At 38.0% G+C, this 929-nt stretch overlaps 1 protein-coding gene across 1 annotated transcript in view; it reads right to left on the minus strand.

The window, feature by feature from the left end:
• The window catches only part of LOC119594544 (sec1 family domain-containing protein 1-like), a 13,709-nt gene that overhangs the window by 7,276 nt on the left and 5,504 nt on the right, over positions 1-929 (minus strand). Inside the window, exon 2 of the mRNA XM_037943575.1 lies at positions 1-156. Within this exon, the coding sequence (XP_037799503.1) occupies positions 1-156 (156 nt within the window). The remainder of the gene's footprint in view (positions 157-929) is intronic.

Below are 929 nucleotides of genomic sequence, written 5' to 3' on the forward strand. Positions count from 1 at the left end.
GTGTGATTCCCATCTCTCGCAGGTCCTTAACTGAGAGAAGTGGAGAAATGATATCCTGACCATGTTTGTCGTAAATCAGGACAGAAAAAGTTGTTTCACTGCCTACAGTGGTATTTCCCACACCACTGTTCAGATTTATCATCCGCCGCAGTGATGCTATGGCAAAGAAATTTATATAAATTAGTAGTGTTTCCAATGCAGTGTCAATTCCCTATCCTTCAATGTATAAACAGTACAATGCTGGTTAATGGCTTGAGTTTTCATTTACTTAAACTAATAGTCTCAAGACCTATCACTATTTAACAACAGGGTGAAAAAAGAATAGCAAGTTGAGAAGTCTCACTGAATATCAGTGTACTCCAGCTAGCAAAATTAGAAATTATAGGCTTAGAAATTTGGCAACAAAAATTAAGATAATGCACTCCTTGGGAATTTACTGATTACTTTCATTAGAAACAAATGTATTCAGCTAAAAATTACCAATCTTGACATTTCCACCAGACCTGCCCCTATCCTTCATGTCTAACTCTTTTTATGACAAGACGAGACTTTGTAGACCTTCTTGGTACATCCTCTATCTTTCCTTAATATTCATGGATCCCATTCTGGCCCTTCCTCAAGAGCCAACAGTCACTGAGGCCATGGAGATCATTTAGCATGACTCACCTCCATAGCTACAAGATAATAACATGATGACTTTTTGCTTTGTAGGCCTATGTACTAAAGGAATGTCCCTGGACCTATAACCTAGTGGGAAATCTAAAAGAGTCTCTGGCTGGCTTCCAATATCTTGCAAGAGGAGAAACCCCATTAGACACACCATATTATAATTACTGTAGTAGAGGATAAGCTCAGACACTACTTCATTTGACCACAATGAGTTTCAAAGTAATTACAGAAGAAGTCCAATTTTGCAAGTCAATGTGCTT

The sequence above is a fragment of the Penaeus monodon genome, chromosome 34, assembly GCF_015228065.2.
Source record: "Penaeus monodon isolate SGIC_2016 chromosome 34, NSTDA_Pmon_1, whole genome shotgun sequence".
Classification (NCBI taxonomy): Eukaryota; Metazoa; Arthropoda; class Malacostraca; order Decapoda; family Penaeidae; genus Penaeus; species Penaeus monodon.